The sequence below is a fragment of the Notolepis coatsorum genome, assembly GCF_963971535.1.
Source record: "Notolepis coatsorum genome assembly, chromosome: 7".
NCBI lineage: Eukaryota > Metazoa > Chordata > Actinopteri > Aulopiformes > Paralepididae > Notolepis > Notolepis coatsorum.
This window is the reverse complement of record NC_140171.1, coordinates 93,826,976-93,848,517: the sequence shown is the minus strand read 5'-3', so window position 1 is coordinate 93,848,517 and position 21,542 is coordinate 93,826,976. Positions and strand designations below refer to the sequence as shown.

The 21,542-nt window shown below is 45.6% G+C and overlaps 1 protein-coding gene across 3 annotated transcripts in view; it reads left to right on the top strand.

The window, feature by feature from the left end:
• ftr84 (finTRIM family, member 84) overlaps positions 1 to 20,712 on the top strand; it is a 68,690-nt gene extending 47,978 nt beyond the window's left edge. For 2 of the 3 annotated variants that reach the window (XM_084318857.1, XM_084318855.1), the window contains exons 5-8: positions 1,801 to 1,857; positions 18,058 to 18,111; positions 19,437 to 19,573; positions 20,275 to 20,712. In XM_084318857.1, coding sequence (XP_084174983.1) covers positions 1,801 to 1,857; positions 18,058 to 18,111; positions 19,437 to 19,573; positions 20,275 to 20,682 — 656 coding nt within the window. In that variant the 3' untranslated portion in view covers positions 20,683 to 20,712. The remainder of the gene's footprint in view (positions 1 to 1,800; positions 1,858 to 18,057; positions 18,112 to 19,436; positions 19,574 to 20,274) is intronic. The other variant, XM_084318856.1, reaches the window with a different exon arrangement.
• Positions 20,713 to 21,542: the final 830 nt, after the last annotated feature.

Here is a 21,542-nt window from a genome sequence, read left to right as displayed (position 1 = left end):
CAATCAATTCAAGAACTGAGAAACCTGGAAAAAAGCGGTCTTGTTTGCTGATGATGTGTTTCTGTGTTTATTTAACGAGTCAGCATTGCATTGTTCAGTATATGGAGTGGAAGTTTGTGAATTGAGCAAGTAAGGTCATTTATACACAGGGTGACATACTGAGGTCATTTTCCAGTGTGTTCTGTGGACATAGGCAAATCACAAAGTTATTAAAGGGGAAGACCACATAAAATTAAGACTTTGAATAATGTTATTTCCATGGCTTAGGAAAGATACATATTTGTGAACATGAGCGACATAGACACAGAATGGGATACTGATTTTGTGGACTACTATTCTATTGTAGTGTGCCTAGTTCTGAAACAGAAAATGTATTCATACTGTATATCCCTGGGTGCTCTCCATGTCATCTTCATTATCTGTGGAGTAGCTTCTGTCTTATACTTTGTTTGAGTTGTATCACTCTGGTTTTGGGATTTGGGAGAGAGTTGATCGTGTTCACTAATATTTTCGGACTGTCTTAGGCCATAGGAATAACATGTATGAATTCTTAAAATAGGGCATAGTTCCCATTTTATATGGAAACAGTAAACAGTATAAAAGTGACAATATTACCACGTTGGGTGCCATTCACGTAATATTACGTGTTTGCTCACCAGCGGTTGGGTGCCAGACACGTAATATTACGTTTTTGGTTATTTTTTATTTTTTTTCTCGATTTTAATATCCTATTCAATGCCAGGGACCCGTGTGTTGCTGTTAGAAGGCCTACTGCGATGCAGAGGGTGCAGTACCGGCCAGATTCTCCCAGGTTGCGGTATCGAGCTGCAGTAAACCCTGTTCCAGACCCTGTGTTATACTGAAAGGTCTCCGGGCGCAGATTTTCAGTAGACGGCAAGGCTAGAGGTTCAATCGGTCGCATCCAAACGTCTACGGGACATCCGAAGCATATGCTGTGGGCCAAATGGACATTGGATGAAGCAGATATCGATCAAACAATTGGAATATTATTTTTGGAATACTCCCGATCAAAGGTAAGGATCATCTGACATAAATTCTGGCTTGATTGTGCAAGGTTTTCATACCGATCCAGCTGATCAGCGTTCTTAGTGTTTAATACTAATGCCGTTACTGGTAATCAATAATCAGAAACGACCCCCCCCACCCCCCTTTCATGCATTCATGATGAAACATAATACCTACTGTATAGATTTTATTCTGGAATACTAGCGTGTATAGGCAAGAAACGCCAACGCAAATAGTAGAATTGACCTATATGGCTATTACGCAGCCTTTCAGGAATTACCCCATACCGCTGTAAAACCATACTTATATTCACCATGGTATAACACGGGAATGTATGCATGGAAAAATTCTCTCTTTTTTGCATCTTGACCGGAAGAAACACAGTGTCAAATGACTATAATATTGTATCCATGGCTATAATATAGAATATAGATTTAGCTCTACAAACAAGGTCACGCAGTCGTATCTTTTAACCCTTGGCCCAGCTACAGCGGTCAGCGTCTAATCCCCGGCATCCAATGTGTAACACGATATGACTGTGTGACCTTGTTTGTAGAGCTAAATCTATATTCTATATTATAGCCATGGATACAATATTATAGTCATTTGACACTGAAAAACGAACCAAAAACGTAATATTACGTGTCTGGCACCCAACCGCTGGCGAGCAAACACGTAATATTATGTGAATGGCACCCAACGTGTTAATCATAGTAGTAATAATAATAATAACAACAATCATAATAATAATACAGTTGCTTTTGTCTTCTGCAGTGAGTGAGACGCCCGTGTATATACTGCTGCCGAGAGGCGGTGACAAAAGACTCAAAGGTAAACGTCTAAACGGCTGCTCCTCTAAGCAGCCATGGCATGTTGTGAAAAGTAACAATTACTTATTGACAACTACGGTATTATATATATAAATTTTTTGTGTTGGTGATGAAGGTGAGAACTGGGCCCCGTTCCCCGTACCTGGTTCAACTAAGTCGATCAAAAGTCCCATTATCCAGCGATGATTGAAGTCAGGCTATCTCGGTTTCTCGAAGGCTCATTCGGGCTCAAACTATCTTGTTCTTTCGAACCAGACTTCAGTAATCAGGATAATTGCGCGTCCCCGTCTTACCTCAAAAGGGGGAGGCGTCGATCGTCGAAATCCTGATTTTCTAACGGAATAATGGCAACTCCAGTCAAAGCAAGAGCGTCTTTTTTCAACGCTGATGAGCAGGAGATGATAATGAATGCTTATGATGAATATAAGACCATAATCATGGCAAAATCAAACACTGCCACCGCTGCGAGAGCAAAACAAGAAGCATGGCAAAATATCGCCAACAAGTTAAATTCTTAAGTGTTGGGCAAATATATATTATTTATTATTTCAACTCTTTCAGAATAAGTAGATAAAAACAAGCCCAAAGAGTATCTAATTGATACGAATTAATAGATACTTATGAGGATATCTGTACTGTATGTGCTTAGGTATCATGTACTATATAAATACATGGTTCCCAAAGTTTTCAAGGCGCAACCCCCGAAATAACGGTGTCAGAGAGGCTTGGAGGCTATTAACAGTTTCACTATTAATCAGGTTTTAATCTGTTTCGGACATCATCCATACATGCATTGAATTGATTAACCTTTGGTTTATACCAGTCATGTTCATCACCCTCTTTTTCATCATCAGATAACAGTGCTTGAACAGATAAATGCATTTTCTCAAATTCATTCATCAAAACGTCAAAGGCTTGCAATTGCTCATTCACTTTTCTCAAGTCACGTCCACGTCATCAAGTCCGTCAAACAGCACATCTCCTCAGACATTTTAATCCCAGTTACAATATCACAATAACATGTGACAGTGATACAATTCAACAATCCACAGATTCAGATTCCTCGTAATTCACATCCACAATCCACGTGTAAAGATACTTCAATTTATGCTTGAATTCATGCTTGAATGAAACACAATCCGGGCGCTCCGGTTAAGCAAATACATCCACAGCGGAGAATATGAAACGAATCAGAGCCAAACGCCCGATATGATCCAAGTTTCATTCATAAAAAATATTGCAGCGGGATTCACATTTGCAATGCTCTGTTATTAAAATAACCACATAGTGTGTGTTGCGTGCGCCGTATAGCTGATGTGCATTATTTAGGACAAAGTAAATCCATAGGCTGAATATGATTTATTATCAGCATTTTAGGTCTATTATTTTACATTTCAAAAGCCCCCTCTAGAAAAACTAAGCACAAAAACATAATTCAGAATGGTATAATGGGATCTCTGGGGAAGGGATCTGGCATTTTTTTGCGAGGGAGTGGCCAGTTTATCCAGCTAACTTAACTAAACCTGCGCTGGAGCAGGTAAAAATTTCGATCTGTTGCCAAAGTGATTTAGACAAACCTGCTTCGTGAAACCGAAAAGCCTGATTTATGTCAAGTTATCCTGAAGATTATCCAGCTAACTCAGTTAGCCACATATGGGGAACGGGGCCCTGAGGGTGAGAGGTAGGGGAGGGTATAGGTTTTGTTTAGGAGGGTATATGTTTTGTTTAGGAGGGTATAGGTTTAATTGGGGAGGGTATAGGTTTTGTTTAGGAGGGTATAGGTTTTGTTTAGGACAGTATAGGTTTTGTTTAGGAGGGTATATGTTTTGTTTAGGATGGTATATGTTTTGTTTAGGAGGGTATAGGGTATAGGTTTTGTTTGGGAGGGTATATGTTTTGTTTAGGATGGTATATGTTTTGTTTAGGAGGGTATAGGGCATAGGTGTCAAACTCACGGCCCGCGGGCCAAATGCGGCCCGCCACGTCATTTGATGTGGCCCCCCAAGAGCTCTAGTTACATTTTTTTTTTTTTTTTTTTTACATTAATCTTGGGTTAAAAAATAGCGGTGTTAAAATAATTGTGGGTTAATGCGTTAATAAAGCTTTGACAGCCTTAGTTATTACACATTCTTACACATACATGTGTGTTGAACATCTGAGGTATTGATGAAGTAACAAAGGAAAAAAGCCAAAAGCACTTACTCCTCAGACATTCTTTGACAATTTTACAGCCCAAAATACAAAAAAGATCCAGGCGGAATAGGTAACAAAGGGTTGAAGAAATATTGTCTGAACTGTCAGATGCAAGCTGGCTGTGTGACATAACCGAGCATCTCGCTCAATTGAATAAGAAGCTGTAGGGACGCAAACAAGTCCCACCCAAAACTTGACCAATATAGTTGTGAACTGAGACAACCCTTATTTTGTTATCTTTGAGTACAGTTACAGTTTTGTGTTCATCCAGACACATAATAGCAATTTCATTATGAATTGAAAATGGGGGACCCTTATGTAAACAAGTCGAAAGTCTTTCTCTGGTCTGCATCCCCTTAACAATTGTGTGTATTGAGCTGTACTGTACTGTACCCATTCTGCAATCTGTTAATTAAAGTTAATTAAACTATCTTCCATTAGTTGGATGTATGGCCTCTGCAAGGTTGTGTGCAGCCATTTGTTTTTGTAACATCTGCTACATCTGTCCCACGTGTTCTTTGCAGCTCACAGGTGTTAGTTCTGCCCCTCTTGACTGTGACAAAAAGGTTTTGAACAAACTTAATGTCATAGCTTGTATTTGATGATATTCTTCTTTGTTATTTACTTGAATGGTTTGATCATTGATTGATGGAGTAATATGGGGTTCTGATAAACAATTTTTTTTTGTTAAAATAACATAAGCTAACATATATTTTTACATCTATGCAAATGCATATGCAATATTTATAACTTGAATAAGTAATAAATACAGAAACAACATGTTTAACAATATGTAAATGAGTAGCTACATTTATTTTACATTACATTAACATTTATTCTGTCTTTGGCCCTTTGAGGGCAACCATAATGCTGATGTGGCCCTCTGTGAAAATGAGTTTGACACCCCTGGTATAGGGTATAGGTTCTGTATCGTATTAGCTCTCGCTCGGCGTCACTCTCTGCACTGTCCTCGCACACGTGCACACGCACTGAATAAAGACCACAATGTACCTTTAATCCCAATATTTGTCTGACCACACCCCTATCAGCTTACCCATATAAGCAGGGGTGGGGCCACCCACTCGCCTCCTTCTCGCTTTCACCACAAGGAAGTGCCTCGGTAGATCCCCACACTTGAAGTGATGTGATGGTAGGAGAAGAGTTGGAAAACCAGTATACGTTGACATCATATCTTTATTTTCTCTCTCACTATTTTCGAGAAAATACGGCGATATTGTCTTCGTACTGGAGTGTCTGGAAGATGATGATCATTCTAAAAATCCTCCACGGTTTTCGTATTGGGAGTTCGCGCCGCTACATGCTTTTCCAACTGCAGTCCTTGCTGTGTGCTGGTTGCGGTAAAGACACAGCTGGGCTGTAGGACGCGCCGCTGTTGTGAGAAGCGGTGGGTTCCGGGTTTGGTGAGTTATGTTTTGCTGGCAGGCTCCACTTGTCTGTTAGTGCTATGGGGGCTAATTGACAATGTTTATGAAAACCGGCCCCAGGCTAGGGTCCTTTGTTCAGCCTCTTAGGCGACAGAAGACCTTGGTCTGAAGCCCATTATAGTTTTAACTAGTGGGCCACGACCATTAACACTGGTGATCCCTGTGGTTTCTGGACGAGTGGATATCTCTCTGTCACCGTGTTAAGGCCCCATCTTTCATATCCAAATGAGAGTATTCCCTCACGAGGAGATATGGGCAATGATGTTCGATAGCGGAAGATCTGTGTTCAAGTCAGCTACACAGGCCAGTTGGGTATTGTGCTGGCTCCGTCGGGTGTTGGTAAAATCACCGTTGTAAAACTGTGTTGACATCTTGTTTCTCTTTTCTCTTATAAAGTGAGGAGGGTTTCAGAACGGCGGCCTGTCTGGGTGAGTGTTATATCATTGTGTACAAGTTCAGGTGATAGCTGCTTAGCTTACGGTTAGCCAGTCAGCTGTTAGCTGCGGCGTTAGCCTGCTGTGATCACTGCGTGGCCTACATAGGTTGGGCCTACTGTTAGCCAGTCAGCTGTTAGCTGCGGCGCTAGCCTGCTGTGATCACTAGGAAACGTTAGCTTGCTGCTAAGGCCCAGCGCGGGGTAGCTCCGGCTCCTCGCGCGCCGCCGCGAGCTCCCCTCTGGTCGCGTGCGCCGTTCGTTCGGCGTCTCGCGGGCAGGGGCAGTAGCGACCGACGGTTGGAGCGGCCGTTAGCTTAATGCTACTCTGTTGAACGTGCTTTGATTATAACATGTTTTAAACACTCTTGACTACGACGTCATCTTTGACAGAGGATGTTCGTCGAACCTGCCCTGGGCCAGGACGGCAAAGCCTGCGTCAACAAAGGGGACCGTAGCGACGGGTTGGAGCGGCGACGCTGCCCAGATCGAACAACACAGGACGGCTGTGTTTTCTACGGTGTCTTGAGACTGCACTTCGTTGATCTACGCTCCGGGTAGGCCAGGGCCCTATTCCCCGTACCTGGTTCAACTAAGTCGATCAAGAGTCCCATTATCCAGATTCAATTAACCCGATGTTTGAAGCCGGGATTTTCCTGTTCCTCGAAGGTGGATTCAGTCTCGTTAACTCGAACCAGACTAGAGACCCAGGATAAGTGCGCGCAGCCGCTTCAGTTGAAAAGCCAGCAAGTATCGATAGCAGAGATCCTGATTTTCTAACGGCATTGATTGATTAATTGATTTAAAACTTTATTAACAGATTGCAGTACGGCTCAATAGCCTCGCCGACAAGTTAAATGCATAATCTATAGGCTAATTTTAAGTCCCTCATTACCCCAATCAATCAGATTATATTTCTTTAAACTTGCCTGCTGGCAGTAGGTTTATGGAATGGATAATCAAATGAGATCTTGCTAGCGAAAATAATTAGTTCAACTGTTTCAGAATAAGGATACGGCTCTCTTACCCATTGATTGATGTATGGTGGATGTTTTACTTATCTGCACTGTGGTGTGACGGTTGGTCATTTAGACTTTCACGCAGACGGCCCGGGTTCGAATCCCACTTCTTCTAGTCTTTTTCTTCTTTTTGCAATGTAGGAATAATTCAATTTGGTGCACGTTGAGAACTATATAAAGAATGACATCCTCAATGCATGTAGATTTATAATATTTTAACTTAAAACTAGGTTACTTTTGCGTATAATCATTAATATTATATTCCAAAAAGATTATATTGGAAACGCGGGGTTTATCTCTTTATTCTCAAATGCATTAATGTGACGTCAACGGCTCATTCAATTTCTCAAATCCGTCAAACAGCGCATCTCATCAGACATTTTTATCCCAGTTACAATATCACACAAAAACCACAATCCACGCATAGACACTTCAATTTTATGCTTGAATGAAACACAATCCGGGCGCTTCGTTAAGCAAATCTACAGCGGAGAATATATGAAACTAATCAGAGCCAAACGGCCGATAGGTTTAATTCATTAAAAATATCCCTGCGGGATTCACATTTGCAATGCGCCGTTATTAAAATAACCACATGCAGCGTGTATCGCGACTCCGAGCGCCGTATATGACGTGCATTATTTTATTTAGGACAAAGTAAATCTATAGGCTCAATATGATTTATTATCAGCATTTAGTTCTATTATTATACATTTCAAAAGCCCCCTCTAGGAAAACGAAGCACAAAAACATAATTCAGAATGGTATAATGGTTCTAGACTGTGAGAAATATTTCAGGGAGCGAGCTGGCATTTCTTTGCGGGGGCGTGGCCATGGTTCATCCAGCTAACTGAACTAAACCCTGCTCCCGACCAGGCTCAAACTTTTTGATCTGTTGTCATGGTGATTTAGACAATCGAGCGTCGGGGAACAGAAAGGTCCGGCTTAAGTCAGGCTATGCTGGAGATTATCCGGCTAACTCAGTTAGCCAGGTACGGGGAACGGGGCCCAGGTCTGACCAGACCTTGTACACTTCTTCTGGCTTTCCCTTCTAAATGTTTTGTAAATAACGATGTTTTCCAAAACGAGTGTTACTGCACTACATTTAGGATACGACGCGAGTTGTGTGTGAATTGTCTTGTCACTAGGTATTTAGCTTCTCCGTGCAAATCGGGTTGTTGTTTCAGATGTGAAAATGATCTGGTTTGTTGTGTTGAGAAACATCATGTGTGTTTATATGTACCGTGTACTCACAACTAAGGGGGTTAACTAACCTATAAAGCTATGCTTAGTGACAAATGAGTAAAGAATATTCTTTTCTCAGCCTGTAATGACAATGAACAGTGTGTTCACATATTAACAGGTTTTCCTGTTTTAACTGGCCGTATTAAGGGTAAAGTAGGAGGATTGTGTTTCCCCCCGGTTCCCTGGGGACTTCTTCATCCTCCTATCAGACATGTTGTTGCACTACATTGTGTCAATGTGTGGTAGGGATACGATGTAACCCTTAGCTTGATTGCTGAGGTTGTGCTAAATCTGCTGGAGAACCTTTATTTTCCTAAAAGAAAAGATTGTTGGTCGCTTTCGTGTGTGCTTAGCAAGGCCTGTGGCCGATACTAATCGAGAATTATGTATTCTCTCATTATGAAAAACGGCGTTCCTCTGTAGAGTGTTTTTGCCATTTTTTGTAGGTGATGATGGGTTGTGTGTGTCATGTGACCTACAACTGGGTTGGACTGGCCACAGAAGCACATGTGTAAGTTTGGACCAGGGCTCTTAGAGAGCCCTCTCTATTCTGTGTTTTTTCCTTAGTAAAAATCAGATAGCAGGTTAGCTCATGCGCTGTGTGAAGCTGTCAAACGCTTCATAGAGCTGACTATGACTGTGTCATACTCTCTTTTTGTCATTACATCGTATCATGGGTGTGGGGTCGTAAAGGGGTGAACTGGTAACCTTTCCTCTCCCCCTTTTTTCTGTTGGTCAGGGGTACACCCCCTGTCCTTCGAGGTTCCTGTCACATTGCGGTTCGGCATGTTACGGGGTGAGGGGGGGGGGGAGTTTCCTTGTCCCACGGCCTGGAATATTGGGCGTGTGCACCGCAGAAATTCCCCCGCCATAGAGTACGTCACCGTGCGCGTCTCTGTTGGTAGGACTTCCGTGTGCTGTTCAGGTCCATGTGATGGATCTGTTTTCGGGGGGTGGTCAGGGCTCCTCCTCACCAAGCGCCTATTCGGGCCTTCTGTGAGTTCGGACTCCTCCTTCCATGTGAGGGAGCCTCCTTCAGAGTACAGCGCCTCCTCCTCAGATTGTCAAGGTGAGTGGACCCTCTAGAAGGTGTCCTATTCTATTGTGTATGTATTCGATTCAATTCGATTATTGAGTGTGCATGGGTTCAGTGCCTCTTCCCCGGAGAGCCCTAAAACCAATTTTTTACATGGCTCAAGGTGCAATATATTATTTTCAATCTGTACAGCTCGCGTGGGAAGTCTCTCTGGGGATTCCCGTCTCCTTCCTATGGGAGGGTGGTGGGATGTAAAAATGTGAAAAAATTGTACCCCCGGCTGTGTAGACTGGGATACATACTGTTGGTGCTTCCTTCTTTTCTATTAAAAAAGAGTTGGAGTTAGGAAGTGTCACACCCCTCTTGTCGTTCCCCTGGGCGCCTTGGGGATTCAATGACAGGTCTAAATAGCCTGTTCATTGATGTGGGTGTGTCCCGACGCACGTATAGTGCTAGCTCGCTGTAAACAGGCGACTGACTGGCACGCCTTGGTTGCTTGAGGTTAAAACGGCGTTTTTATAAAGCAACTGGGATGGAGGTTTTTCCTCTTCCGACGACCACATCCCACGACCTGGGTTGGTTATCGACGGATTCTCGTTCATGTCTGGGGGATGATGACGGAATGGATCTGAACATATGTAGAGGGGTCTGGGTGGTGCCTTCTTTTCATGTTAAGATCAACACGCATATCTGCCCTTTCTCCTGGAGTAGGCATGTCGGCGTGGTTATGGCACGGGACTGGTTCTGGTCACGCTGGTCCGGATCAGTTGAACCCGTTGTCCGCCGGGGATGCAGATCTGCTGTTCTGGTACCCTGAGGGACTTGGGCTTTTTTCAGGGGGAAAAATGCCAGGTCGGTCCGGGTGTCACAGGGTTAAGCGCTATGGAGACCCTGGTTGGGTAAATTTTTTACTCAGCACTGTCGTAATGGCTTACGGCCATGCCGACCTGTACACGCTCGATCTCGTCGGATCTCGGCCGCTACACAGGTTGGTCCTGGTTAGTACTTGGTTGGGAGACCGCCTGGGAATACCTAGTACGGTGTGCTTGGGGCTGGTTCTCCATTATTTTTCGCTCTTCTCTCACGCATGGCGAAGAGGGGCCTGTTGGGGTGGTCTTTGACCTCCTCTGGTGACCCTGTGCTTCCCGTATCGCCAGGCCCGGTCCGAAGTAATGTTTCGTCGACCCGTATGCCTGGGTTAACCCTTTTTGAAAACTGAAACACTTGTACTGCGGTATAGCCGGTGTATACTCGCAGGTGTGTTTTGGAGTTTTTTCTTGAGGGGTTATAGGAACAACCGCCGCTTTGGGTAACACCAAGGTGGTTGATTCCCTGGTGTGTTGGAGCAGTGTCAACTCCCGGGTTCACCGGTTGAGGGTGCCCCTGCACGTTCATGACGTCTGCCAATCGTGTCAGCCTTCTCTGCCTCAACCCCTCTGGGTGGGTTTTTTTTTTTAAATGGAGGCTTGGTCATGCAACAACGCCAGCATACGCCCCTTCCGCCGGGGCGGCTGTGTTCAGCTGTCCCCTCTGGCGCCTGTCTCGTCCGCAGTCTCCAGGCTAGGGTAAACAGCCTGTTGCCTGGTTTTTCCCCTTTGCGCTGCCTGCTTCCGTTGGTTAACCTTTTTTGTGTGCTTACGGCCATGCTGACTGCCTGTTCTGCAGGGTCAGTGTGCCAGGCGGTGTACTATTGGGGGGACAGGGCCCGCTCGGCTGAATACGGCGATGTGGGGGGCGGGGTCACTAAGTGCCCACCTGGTGGGGTCTTGATGCTGGCATCATGGACTTCTCCGGGCCCCCGTTCCAGGGGGTCCAGTCCCTTTGGTGGGTCTGGGTCTTCCTTCGCGCTCCGCTGCTACGGCCTTGGGTTTGCCCTTGACCCCGTGATTCTGGGGGCAGTAACGAGGTTGTTTCCTCCGTTCGTTCCCGGGTGGCATGCGGGTTGTGCGTGTGTGTAGTCGTGGGGTCAAGCCACGGTCTGCTCACCCTGTGCGTTGAGTTGCTTGAGTGCCTCTTCGCACGGTCGGGTCCGTCGCCCTCCCGTGAAGCCCCCAATAGGGGGGGTGCCCTCCATTAGGGTGGGTCGGGGGGGCTCGGCCCTCCCTGTTCTGATGGTTGTGGGGGGCTTTCAGCGGGGTGTATTTGTTGGCCGATGGCTCTCGCTCGGCCTCCCTTGTGCAGAGAGTGACGCCGAGCGAGAGCTAATACGATACAGAACGTTAGGTTATGACTATAACCAAGTTCTGTTAGTATAGCGACGCTCGCCGTCCGACGCCGCTGCAGCCCTTGATCTCGCCTTGTGGTGAAAGCTTGGGAAGGAGGCGAGTGGGTGGCCCCACCCCTGCTTATATGGGTAAGCTGATAGGGGTGTGGTCAGACAAATATTGGGATTAAAGGTACATTGTGGTCTTTATTCAGTGCGTGTGCACGTGTGCGAGGACAGTGCAGAGTGTGACGCAGAGCGTCGCTATACTAACAGAACTTGGTTATAGTCATAACCTAACGTTTTGTTTGGGAGGGTATACCTATATATATTTTTTTTTGTATCCACTTTTTCTCCCCATTTTCAATTTTTTCTCCCATCCCAATTTCGTATTTTCCAATTCTTCCCTCCCCTGTCTTGAACGTTGCTAGACTATGCCTCCCACTGGTTGGTTGTAGTGAGGACAGAAGCCTTGCATCACGTCTCCCCTCCGGTACACGAGGAGGCAGCCTGTCGCATCTTTTCACCGCAGCAGCTCAAACTCTCAGTGGCGAGGAGTAACGCGTGGGAGGCTCACGCTGCCCCCGCTACTTCCTGCTTCCACCGCACCGGCGTCACCAAACCGACCTGTAGGAGTCGCTGTCCACAACGTCCAATCCCCACCCACCGGCTTTCCCACCCTCTAACACTTGCCAATTGTGTTAGTATGAATGACCGGCCAGCCGGTAGCAACGCCGAGAGCTGGGCTCGAACCCAGCGTCTCCTGCATTAGTGGCGAGCGCCTTGCCAATCAGCCGCCCTCTATACCTATATATATATATTAGAGGTGTGTAACGGTACGTGTATTCGTCCCGCGAATTTACGGTACGGCCGTCACGGTGCGGTACATCCAGCCATATGCCGAATACGTCTCAGATGACAAGCGGACAGAATTAGTGAAGTTAAATCCTCTCTACAAGTGAAACTGAAACTAAGTTGTTGTTAAAGGTGCAGTAGGCAATTTATTTACTCAGTGGATGCCTGAACACAGAATTACACCAGTATCACTGACTACTACGGCAAGCCTATAGAATATTATTATATTTAATAATAATTATTATAATAATTATTATAAATATATAATAATAATTATAAATATTTTTTTCCTGTTGTACCGAAATCGTACCGAACCGTGACCGCAATACCGAGGTACGTACCAAACCGTGGCTTATGTGTGTAATGTTATGTCTAGTAACATCAGGGACTAGATTACGCGGTGCAGGATACCTGTGTAATACGAGTCAGCCTACAACAGGACGGAGCATGCGCAGGACCATCCCGCGAGTAGCCGGCAAGCATGCAGTCGTGTTCCGAGTCAACCCATACCTGATGTTGAATAAAGAGTGTTTACTAAACCAACCGAGTGATTATTTAACATTACATGGTGTCAGAAGTCAACCATGGCAAAGTTCCCACCGCCAAGCAGTTTGGACTTCAGCCATCCGGAGCAGTGGCCTGAATGGAAACGCAGATTTCACAGGTACAGAATCGCAACCAAATTAGACAAGGAGGACGAAGAAGTGCAAGTGTGCACTCTGCTGTACGCGCTCGGAAGTGAAGCCGAATCGATCGTCAAGACCTTCGTTTATACAGCCGACGGAGATGAAAAAGTATATGCAATTGTGCTGGACAAACTGGACAAATATTTTGTGCCGAAAGTTAACGTCATACACGAGCAAGCAAAGTTACACCAGCGTGCACAGAAGCACGGAGAAAGCATGGAGGAATACATCCGCTGTTTACACGAGTTGGCGAACACGTGCAGCTTTGGAACTGTGAAAGATGAAAATGTAAGGGACAGAATCGTTATAGGAGTATTGGATAAAGAATTGTCACAAAAGCTTCAAATGATGTCGGATTTAAACCTAGAGAGGGCATGCAGAGACACGCCAGGCAGTCGGAACAGATCAAAGGACAGATTTCCGAACAGAGTGGAGCCACAGAGTTGTGTGAGGTGACGCACACACAAAGACGAGCCTACTCCGTGCGGCCGAGAGGCGCATTTCAACCGGAGAGGAGAGGCAGCTACAGACCCCCCAGGCAGCAGCAGCACGCGGGCACAAGAAATGCAGCTCAAGGCAACTGCGACAGGTGCGGCAACCAGCACGCCGAGAGTGATATGTGCGGAGCCAGACGTGCTGAGTGTCGCAGTGCGGTAAGAGAGGCCACTATGCTATTGTGTGTCGCACTCTACAAGTCAGTGATGTGTATGCAGAAAAGCAAACCGAACCTGATGGTAATTATTTCTTGGGCTCTATCACTGTGCAGGACTCTAATAAGCCATGGCCAATAAAACTGCAACTCCGGGAAGGTGAGGTTGAGTTTAAGATAGACAGTGGAGCTGACACCAGTGTTATTTCTCAACACACCTATGACGCATTGGTGACAAGGCCGAAGCTGGTGTATACACATACTGTTTTGGATGGTCCAGGAGGCAGACTAATTAACAACGGCAAGTTCAAAACATTCACTTGTCACAAAGGGACAGAGTACTGCTTCGACATACATGTTGTGGAAGGTCCCACAGTCAACAACCTACTGAGCAGAGAAGTGTCAGTAGCCATGGGTCTCATACAGAGAATGGAAAATGTGACAAATGTGCCCAGTGAGTCAGTGGTACCCAGCGAGTCAGTGGGACTTTTAAAAACAACTCCAGTTAAAATAAAACTGAGAGAAGGTGCAGTACCCTACTCTGTCCACACATCTCGCAGGGTCTCTGTACCCTTACTCCCTAAAGTGAAGGAGGAGCTTCAGCGGATGGTCAAATGTGGAGTTATTGAGGAAATAACAGAACCAACTGAATGGTGTGCCCCGATGGTGGTTGTGCCACGAAAGAATGGTCGAGTGAGAATATGTGTGGGACTAAATCACCTCAACGAAGCCGTGCAGAGAGAGAAGTACATCTTACCGACTCTAGATGATATACTCCCCAAGCTGGCCGGTTCAAGCATGTTCTCACTGCTGGACGCTGCTACAGGATTTTGGCAAATTCCTCTGGAAAAAGACTGTGCCAAATTAACAACGTTCATCACGCCATTCGGAAGATATTTCTTCCACCGCCTTCCGTTTGGTATATCCAGCGCTCCAGAAATCTTTCAGAGGGAGATGAATAATCTTCTCAAGGACCACGCAGGTGCAGCAGCCTTCATGGACGACATAATAGTCTATGGAGAAACCACAGAGGTGCATGACCAACGCCTGAAGACGGTACTGAAAACGCTAAGCGATGCTGGATTGAAGCTCAACGAAGAAAAATGCAAACTGAGACAGTCACAGGTCCAGTTTTTAGGCCACATCGTTGACAAGATAAGAGAGATAAGATAAGATAAGATATTCCTTTATTGATCCCCTTGGGGAAATTCAGGCATCATAGCAGCATGGGGGGAGGGGGGAGGGGTACAGGTAGTAAAACAACACAGTATACAGGTAGTAAAAGACAACACAGGCAGTGTAAACAATTTGATCAATATGGTCAATATAATTTACTATCCGACTAGCTGAGGAATATTCACATTATTCGCAGTGTCACATAAGGTGCAGTATGCATGAGGTAGTGTTATAATTTACTATCTACTGAGTATACATTAATCAAAGTACCAGGGTAGTGTAGGTTGTCCCCCTTGGGTTCCTATAAGTCCCAGGTCAATGTCTGGTAGCAGTCGCTGCAAGCGTGGTGTCAGGCCTGACATGGGAAAAGTGGAGGCCATAAGAAACATCCAGCCACCTGGAAACACCACAGATCTGAAGCGGGTCATGGGCATGGTGCACTATCTTGGACGCTATCTGCCCAACCTAGCAGATGTCACACACCCACTCAATGACCTACTGAAAGCTGACACAGCATGGGTGTGGGGCCCGGCACAAGACAAGGCTTTCACTAAAGTCAAGCAGATGTTGACTGAGGCGCCCATACTAGCCTTCTACAATGTCAGCAAGCCGACAGTTGTAAGTGCCGACGCCAGCAGCTATGGATTAGGAGGTGTTCTCCTTCAAAATCACAGTGGACAATTATTGCCAGTCGCATACTGTTCTCGCACATTGACAGATGCTGAGACAAGATATGCTCAGATTGAGAAGGAGTGTCTGGCGGCAGTCTGGGCATGTGAAAAGTTCTCCAAATACCTATATGCCCTGTACAACTTCACCATTCAAACAGACCATAAGCCATTGGTCCCACTCTTCAACCTCAAAGACATTGATGCAGTGCCACTTCGTTGTCAATGACTGCTCATGAGGATGATGCGATTCAACGCGAAAGCGGTGTATGTCCCAGGCAAACTGCTTGTAGTAGCAGACACGCTCTCAAGGCATCCTTCTGCAGCGCTGCACCTAGAGACGGTTGAGCTGTCAGACGACATAGCGGCTCTAGAGGAAGCCACACAGGCAGCATGGCCAATGTCAAGTTCACGTCTGGATGAGGTTAAAGAGTGCACAAAAGAAGACCCAGAGCTACAGATGGTGATACAGTTTGTGAGAAATGGCTGGCCAAGATACGCATCCAAAGTGCCAAGCAGCATCATGCCTTACTATGCAGTAAAAGATTCCCTTTCAGTATGCCGCAACCTGCTCATCTATGGCAACAGAATCATTATTCCCAAAAGTGGAACGACTGCACGACGGCCACATGGGCATTGTGAAGTGCCGTGAGCGCGCCAAGCAGAGCGTCTGGTGGCCGGGCGTCGGTAAAGCCCTGCAGAAGTGGATTGAACACTGCAAGCAGTGCCAGGTGACAAAACCCACCCAGAACAGAGAGCCGCTCATGCCGACGCCTCTACCCGACAGACCCTGGTCGAGAGTGGCTGCGGATATCTGCGAAGTGGACAAAAGAAACGACCTGGTTGTAGTCGACTACTTCTTAAGGTATATCGACCTCGTCTACCTACCAGACATGACAAGCGCCACAGTGAGGTCTCGCCTCAGCGCCATCTTTGCAAGGTGGGGCTGTCCCACGACCCTGGTGACGGATAATGGGCCTCAGTTCTGTGGACATCAGTTTCAGCAGTTTGCAAAGGACTATGACTTTCACCATGTCACAACGAGCCCACATTTCCCACAAGCAAATGGAGCTGCTGAGAGACCAGTGAGGACGGCTAAACACATTCTGAAAAAGAAGGATCCAGCACTCGCTCTTCTCAGCTACAGAGCAACTCCCATCCAGGCAACAGGATACAGTCCAGCCCAATTGATGCTGGGCCGCCAGATACGTACCCCTGTACCCATATTGGAGGAAAAGCTTATTCCCCGGTGGCCAGACATCAGACTGGTGAGGGCAGCAGACTCCAGAGCCAAGGCTGCCTACAAACACCACTATGACAGACGTCACTCAAGCCGCCCATTGCGCCTACTCAAGCCAGGTGACCCTGTTGCTGTCAAACTTGACAATCAAAAAGGGTGGACTACAACTGTCCCGGTGTTCTTCGTAGGAACAGGCGACACCTGCGTCTGCTGACTTCACCACTTCCCCAGCCCGAGCATGAGGAGGAAGAGGAAGCAGACGGGGTAATCGAGGAGGAAGCAGACGAACGACAGCAAGAGACGGTGACACCAATCCAGACACCAGCCACGGTCACCACGTTGAGAGGCAGAGTGGTTAAAAAGCCATCACATCTGAAAGACTTTTTCACCTGAAAGACTATATAGTGAGTGCGTAGGTTGCCAATGAGGCAGAATAATCCTCGCCACCTATGTGGGCAACCGGTAGTCTGACCCGGGAGTCTAGTTCAGGTTCATGTGACAGGGTTTGAAAAGAAACTCTAAAAGCATTCACTAACGTTAATAATAAGAATAATATGTTAATTAAAATAGCTAAAGTTAATATTGTAGTCATATTCCATGGACTGCTAGATAATTTAATTGGTTTACTTCCCTCAGGTTAAGCTACTCAAAGGAGGGAAGATGTAATGTTATGTCTAGTAACATCAGGGACTAGATTACGCGGTGCAGGATACCTGTGTAATACGAGTCAGCCTACAACATGACGGAGCATGTGCAGGACCATCCCGCGAGTAGCCGGCAAGCATGCAGTCGTGTTCCGAGTCAACCCATACCTGATGTTGAATAAAGAGTGTTTACTAAACCAACCGAGTGATTATTTAACATTACACTGTGTACCGTTAATATATATATAGACCCTCCCAAACAAAACCTATACCCTCCCAAACTAAACCTATACCCTATACCCTATATATATATATATATATATATATATATATATATATATATATATATATATATATATATATATATATATATATATATATATATATATATATATATATATATATATGTAACGGATGGTATCGTGAAGCGCAGTCAAGAAGGGCTGGGGTGAGTAGCGGTGCTATGGGTTAAACTCACTCTCACATCCTCAAAAGATGCATAGACATGGTACAAAGAAGTGAATTCACCTCTTGGTATAGCGGTCTGTGTTGCTGCCCGCGGTGTGGGAGACCGGGGTTCAACTCCCACTCGGGGCATCAAAGTTTGAGGTGACGTTGTCACAACCGTTACATAATATAAATATAGGATATCACCTATCATAAAATAAAGTCTCTTCTTCTAAGCCTGCCTTATTTGTTTTCCACTTAGCGCCTTCAAGAGCAGATTTTCAGGAGCCAAAAAGCAGAGCAGACTTCCTGAGATGTAAGTAGTCGTATTATTCAGACCAGTGTCAGAATAACAATAAACATACGGTATATAAGTATATAAGTGTGTTATATGTAGAGTAGTATCATTACCAAGGTGAAGTAGCCAACCTTGAGTGAGCTGCTATCCTGCCAACAAACATTTATTGTATATCGGCTTCAATGGAGAGGTATAATTCACCTTGTTCACTTCACCACCATGTTGGTGAAGTCTGATGTAATGTGAGGTACTGATGTTCACTTGAATGTTAAAACTTACCTATAAAAATACCACAAACACAAAATATACCAAATACCAAAGAACCACAAGTTCTTTGTATCAAAAGTATCAAAGTTACATGCTCATGATTACCTGACTCCTTGGGAGTTGACTTGCTTTTCACCACCATGGTTATATTATCGTATAGCTTACGCTCTGCACTCTAGTGAAACTATCCCTTTATCCAATCTAGCACTGAATAATTATTCTCCACATGTACACACCCATCCGCCTGGCCACACCCACATCCGCTCCTCTACATAAGCGGGGTCCTGGCCACACTAACAGCTCCTTCCCTATTTTCACCACCGAAAAGTGACTGTATACACCACTTTAGTTAGATGCCGAAATAGTTATTGGAAAGGAGTTACGTTATTGGAGAAAAGGAGCTGCGTTGACATTATATCTTTGTTTTCTCTCTCACGATTTTTCGAGGAAATACAGCGATAATGTCTTCGCCAAAAAGATGAAAAACACCCGGTGCGAGGGAGGTGAGCTTGGTGTTTGTTATGAGAATATCTCCATGCTCAGGTCGGCTATAGCTCGCGTTCAACGAGGGGCTTGGTGCCGACACCGCTGTGTCTGGTAAACACTGTTCTGAAGAGGGACGTGTGTTGCCTTTTTTTCCCTTTTTTCTTCGGATAAGAAGAGGAAAAGACTCTGCACTGACTCACTGAGGACCCCGTGGTCTTCGCCTTCGGTGGTGAAAGACTTGGGAAGGAGCTGTTAGTGTGGCCACGACCCCGCTTATGTAGAGGAGCGGATATGGGTGTGGCCAGGTGGATGGGTGTGTACATGTGGAGGAAAATTATACAGTGCTAGATTGGATAAAGGGATAGTTTCACTAGAGTGCAGAGCGCTCGCTATACTCATATAACTATGGTTATAGGATAACCATATGTTTTCGTGTTTTGAAATAGATTGAAGATAATTAGTCATCAGCTCATTTCATGCTCAGCATCATTTATCCTCAGACACTGGCACTGTTAGTTTCATGCTATATCTATTTAGCCTCAGACATAATGTGTCATAATAAAAATTATACTAAACTTTTCTTTTCTCAGATGCCTGTAAGATGACATTTGATCCAAACACAGTCTATAAAGAGCTGGTCCTGTCTGAAGGGAACCAGAAAGTGACCCGAAAGAAATCCAGCCAATTCTATGCCGACCACCCGGAGCGCTTCGATGGCTTCTCACAGGTATGGTACACGTTCCCGTCTTCATTTACAGATGCAGCTCTTAGGACTCTGAGCTCTGCTCTGCTCTGCTACTGCGGTAATCATGCACCATTAACCTGGCAGTGCTGTTAACGAGGCGTTAACAACACTGCGCCCTTGCAGTAGAGGTGTGATTTTGAAGAGCTGGGTCTGTATATATATTCTTACTTAGTTTTATTACATGTGCGTACATGTTGTATTGTGCATCAAGCTGTATGCTGTGTTGATTGTGGGCGAGTCATGTGCCCTCACCTCAAGGATAGAATTATTTCCGTTCACAGTGTAGGATCCAGTAGTGGAGTTTATTTTTAGCTATTTGATTAACAAAAAATATAGGATTCCCTGAGGATAATACATTTGGGAAAACGAGGCTTTACAAGGAGTGCCATTCATTCGCCATTCAGGTGCGACAGTGGCTCGGGAGGTAGAGCAGTTGTCTGGTAATCCGGAGGTTCCCGGTTCGATTCCCGCTCCTCCCGGGCAGCGTGTCGAAGTGTCCTTGAGCAAGACACTTAACCCCTAACTGCTCCTGATGAGCAGGTTGGCACCTTGCATGGTCGCCTCCGCCATCTGTGTGTGAATGTGTGAGTGAATGGGTAAAATGTGAGGAACATATTGTAAAGCGCTTTGGATAAAGGCACTATATAAATGCAGCCATTTACCATTTACCATTTACCATTCAGGTGCTGTGCCGGGAGGCTCTGTCCGGCTTCAGGTTCTACTGGGAGGCAGAGTGGAATGGCGAGTTCTCCCTCGCAGTCGCCTACAAGAGCATCAGCCGCAAGGGCAAGAACTCCCACAGCCTGCTGGGCTACAACGACAAGTCCTGGAGCCTCCTCTGCTCCGACGCCGGCTACTCCGCCTGGCACAATAAGGTGGACCAGGACCTGCCAGAAGCTGCCAGGGCCACGCGGATCGGCGTCTACTTGGACTTTGCGGGCAACGTTGTGGCCTTCTACTCAGTGGCGCATGAGACCATGGAGCTGATCCACAGGTTCAAGGCCCAGTTCTCGGAGCCCTTGTACGCAGGCTTCGGTGTGGGCTCATCGGTCTCTCTCTGTCAGCTGAAGCAGAGCTCTCGGCCTTATTGAAATTCAGGCATCGGTTTGGTTTCAACATGGGGGGGGGACACTTTAAGCGGGGGACACTTTAAGCGGGGGACACTTTAAGCAGGGGCACTTTAAGCGGGGGACACTTTAAGCGGGGGAACACTTTAAGAGGGACACTTTAAGCGGGGGGGACATTTTAAGCGGGGGGACACTAAGCGGAGGGGGGCACATTAAGAGGGGGTGTCACTTTAAGCGGGGGGACACTTTAAGCAAAGGGGACACTTTAACCGGGGGGACACTTTAAGCAAAGGGGACACATTAAGCGGGGGGACACTTTAACCGGGGTGTCCTCTTGGAAGTTTTGAGGGTCAAACACTTCCATTTCCTGCATTCAGGTGTACTTTTATGCACCAATTTGTGCCTTTTTTGCATCAATGTATGGTGGAAAGACAACATTTAGGTACTCGCTGATTATAATGGATTATAATGGAATATACTGCAGTAAGGCTCTCAAGCATTCTGTATTGCTTTCAAATATTTATTCTATTTATTCTATAGTTACAGGTAAGAAGGATCATTTGACCCCCTTATTTTTCACCTCTTTTGGGGAGGGGGTTGTCTTTCATATTAGCTATATTTTCTAAGGGGGACTAATTTACTTCTTCCCTGCAACACCCCCTAATCCTACACCTGTAAACTATGCATATTTTTTTGTTTGTTCCTTTTTCTTGTGTGTGTAAATATTTGTATGGCAAGTTTCTTCCAAATAAAACATTGACGGGAAAGATAGTGGAGGGGGAGGGTTAACAGCAGCACAACAGTGATGACATGATGTCATATGTGCATGGAATGCACAGCAGAGTGGGGTTAGTGAGCAGTCTGGCTGTCTCTTCTCAAGTTTA